This window comes from Phoenix dactylifera, chromosome 12, assembly GCF_051530095.1.
Source record: "Phoenix dactylifera cultivar Ajwa chromosome 12, Ajwa_hap1_PhDact_Kaust_v1.1, whole genome shotgun sequence".
Taxonomy (NCBI): Eukaryota; Viridiplantae; Streptophyta; class Magnoliopsida; order Arecales; family Arecaceae; genus Phoenix; species Phoenix dactylifera.
The window spans coordinates 3919523-3923459 of NC_143201.1; the positions used below are offsets into that span (position 1 = coordinate 3919523).

The window sequence follows — 3937 nt, forward strand, 5'->3', positions numbered from 1 at the left end:
GTGTCATCTATTGTATACAACAGAAAAGCCTATAGCTTTTTCATCAATTATCAAATTTAAAGAATAAATTAATTTAGAAATATAATTAGTCCAAACTTTTCATTAATTAATATAGTCACATTTTAATCATTTATCCAAATCTTATACAAAAAAAAAATAATTACGAAAATCTTCTTAAAAAATAATTAGTCAATAATTCTTACTACTTGATGAGTCAAAGCTAGAGCTGATTGTGGGCAAAGAATATGTCAAAATTTAAATAGACATGTAGGCTTTTGCTATCTTTGCCGCCAGCTTCCGAGATGAACCTCCTACTGCTATGTGCAAGCATGCAAATAACTCAGCTTCCAGAAATGATAAAAAATATATAATAAGACCAATTACACAATAAAAAAATTTAATATATAAAGCTCAGTAATGTAATAGCCCGCTACAGTGATACTTTGTTGCCGCACCTGTCCAACATCACATTTTATAAAAGCCACACTGCAATAAAATCTTTCAATCTATGGAATCATTGGATGCCAAGAATATAAATTTCAATTTCATAACACGTCGCCAATCTAAAATCCGTGAAACTTTGTTTTGAAAATGAATTTTTAAAAGCCTATTTACAGTGCCCAAGAGACTAAGAGCCAGAATCCAGACCCAATTGATAGAAGGATCCTCCGTCTCTGAATGCCTCAGTGCACGAAAAAAAAGACACCACAAAGAACATAGAAAGGATTTTACTAACCAAATACCATAAACATATCATTTAAGAACAAAAGTATAACGCATGATATAGCAATCTAAAAGTGACAGGACATAAAGAAGCAAGCAACTACCATCCAAAACTTCTGATCAAAACCAGTCTACTGAAGCAAAACAACATTATAAAGTGATCATTTTTTTTTCTAAATATTCCTAGTCGAACAATGAAAACCCCATGTCATCATCCGATTCCTCTTCAGGCTCCGCTTTCTTCTCTTCTTCCTTGGCTGCTGCAGCAGGTGTGGAAGCAGCTTCAGCAGCTGCAACAGGAGCTGCGACAGCAAACTTGCTAGGATCCTGCATCCAATAGATTTGATATTATAACCAACAAATTTGATACAAATAACAGCGATAGATTTGGTATTATAACCAACAAATTTGATACAAGTAACAGCTTATTAGCTTATTAACTTTCATCTGGCAGAAGAATACACAACCTACCTCCAAAAACTCCTTCACCTTCTCGGCCTGTGGGAAAGTATACTCAGTTGCGATTGCAACTGCCAGAACATTCTTGTAGGCATTGATGAACATGTGGGGTGCTGCTGCTAAAGTAGGGTAGGAAAGGGCCAAGGACAGCGAGGTGACCATAGAAAGACCAGCTGCGAACTTCTCTATCAAATCATCCTCAGTGAGGTCCAGGACCTCAGGACTGAAGACTGACCCATTCTCATACACTGACTGGATGACGAGACCGTAGGAGAATGGTCTTATGCCAAGCTTGGCAAGAAGGGCAGCCTCAGAAGAGCCGACCTTTTCCCCTTTCCTGATCAGCTCAACAGGGGTAATAATTTCAACAGTACCCTTGTTGATCTTGGTTGGGATATTGAGCACCTGAAAAATAGAGTTGCAAGAGATTAGCATCATAGGCCTCACTGAAACTAAAAGAACAAGGATAATGTTTCTATGGACCTGAAAGAAGGAGGTCTGTGATGGATCTAATCCAGTGTTGCCAGGGGGAACCACAACGTCGATCGGAGCAACAAGTCCAACACGGGCAGGAGCTCCAACCTGATTTACATAAAGAAAATAAGAAACCATACACAATCAACCAATGGCGAATCAACAGAAAGGTGGTTAGAGCTTAATATAAAAAATGACAAGATATGCAATTGTTACATATCTATATGCATGCATCTGCATATAGATTATCATAGTTCTGATAAAAAAATCCTGCAGTTATTCAACTATAAGCACAAAATTTCATAATCCGAAAGCATTTACTGCAGTTATACTATTAAAACCACTTCACAGCAATGTTCTTTCTGAGACATAACCAAATTCCTCCGCTGCCTTTTTTTTTTCTTTGACAAAAGTCAAAGAAACCACCTTCCTTTGAGAAGGAACACAGAACCTCCACTTAGCACATGCACTGCAGAAAAGGAGCCAACTGGGACCAATTGGCCCAAGGGTTGCAAGTTCAAATTTATCTATGCTTTGGTTGGGTCCCCAGAGAGTTCGGGGGAGCGGTAGAATATCTTGGTTAAATAAGAATCTGTCACCAGTTCAAAAATCCAAGCAAAATTCCTGTTTGCTTGTTAATGTTTTCATCCAGCATCATATGTAAAAGTTAAAGGTCGGAGTGTTTTTTATATCAAGCTCATGATTTAACCAAGCACCTGGAATGCTAGATTAAGGGTTTTAACCAGCAAGAAAAGATAACAACATTTCACAAATTTCTGAATTATAATTAGGTATTTTTAATTCATATATTTGTGATAAAATTACTAATTTGGATTTGTCATAAGATTAACTCTTCTTTGTGCCAATAGGTTCAATTGGTAAAAACCTTGTCTTAAAAACCAATGCATAAAAAGAGAGAAGGCAGTGTCAGCAACAAACCTTGTATTTCGCCACTTCCTCCCTGACCTCCTTCAGATCTCCCTTTGTGAAAATTAATCCCACATTTCCCTTCATTAAATAACGGACATCACCGGATTAGATCATATCAAGGAGGAGAGGCAAAATAAAGCAACTAATACCAGCAGATCAAAAAACCTGCTCTAAACCTGATACAGGAACTCACACTTTGAACAAAACAATTAAACAACCCATGTAATGACCAATCTCCATAACCCTAAAAATATAAGGCCTGCCATTCTGCTATAAAAAAACCCTCCAGCCCATTAAAATAATAACAAAATACACCAAAATTACATCTAAATCTTAGTAAATAGCCGACCAGAATATCATAAAAACATGAATTTTAATATGATCCCAATCTGCTGAACCTTTCAAACTCCTCAATCTCACAATTATTGCTCCAAAATTACTGAAATTTAAAAATCATTAAAAAAGGAAGGATATATTAAAAAAATAATCTTGAACTAAGGAATCCTTGAATCTTACTAATCTAACAACAAAACGATCTAAAAATAGCAGTAGGGCCAAAATACAATCAAAAATCAAAACTCTTCTACCAAAATTTTAAGATTAAAGCCACCACAAGATGCGACAAGAATCCATACCACGAGCAAGGGAAGGAGATTGAGGTACTCCTTGTTGCCGGTCTTCTCTGCGTGCACCTTGATGCAGCGCCGGATCAGCGTGTTCTTGCCCATGAGGATCACCGACTCCCCCCGGAGCCCCTGCCGGATATTTTGAAGCTGATTCGACCCCACGTTGTCCGCCGCTGCTATCAGCACCTGGCTGTACTCGTCCAGGAGGCGGCATAGCTTCTTGTCGTACTCCAGCTTCCTCTCGGCCTTCGTGAGCTTGACCGTCATGTCTGATTCGTGCTAAGAAACCCTGCGAACGGAAGGAAAAAAACCCAACCCCTAACCCTAGATGAGAGGAAGAGAGCGGAGATAAACCTGTCGCCGTAATCCCTTAAAACTCCTCTTTCGCGTTTGCTTTTATACCTAGGTTTTCATCATATACCCGACAAGCCCGTATCCGGTTGAGGTATGATACGTGGAGATTGGATATGGATGGGCTTCTGTACACTTTGGATCCAGGTTTGGGTTGGATGGATACTGATCAAGTTCAGGTCTGGTTGGGTAGATCCAGATTCGTATAAATCAAATTCACACCCTAATGTTAATGGATTCGGGTTGTCTTTCGGATGATGTCAATCATTGGATCATGCCTCCAGATCTGAAAGCACTCTGAACTCCTTCATTCATCTATTTGCCCAGTTTTCGAAGCAACCATTATGCGATCCAATGGTGGATTCGTGCGAAGA

At 38.7% G+C, this 3937-nt stretch overlaps 1 protein-coding gene across 1 annotated transcript; it reads right to left on the bottom strand.

Moving 5' to 3' along the window:
* Window positions 1-726: 726 nt before the first annotated feature.
* Window positions 727-3661, bottom strand: LOC103713833 (large ribosomal subunit protein uL10). The gene is made up of 5 exons (XM_008800871.6): window positions 3222-3661; window positions 2596-2664; window positions 1666-1764; window positions 1195-1587; window positions 727-1050 (listed from the first exon to the last, which is right to left on the bottom strand). Exons 1-5 carry the CDS (start codon window positions 3477-3479, stop codon window positions 907-909), a joined length of 963 nt encoding a protein of 320 aa, XP_008799093.1. The 5' UTR covers window positions 3480-3661; the 3' UTR covers window positions 727-906.
* Between the last annotated feature and the right edge of the window lie 276 nt (window positions 3662-3937).

Coding starts and splice junctions, on each gene's coding strand:
- LOC103713833 (XM_008800871.6), bottom strand. CDS start 3,479: ATGACGGTCAAGCTCACGAAGGCCGAGAGGAAGCTGGAGTACGACAAG. Junction 1,588..1,665: donor CACAGACCTCCTTCTTTCAG/GTCCATAGAAAC, acceptor TCTATTTTTCAG/GTGCTCAATATCCCAACCAA. Junction 1,051..1,194: donor AGGTGAAGGAGTTTTTGGAG/GTAGGTTGTGTA, acceptor TATTGGATGCAG/GATCCTAGCAAGTTTGCTGT.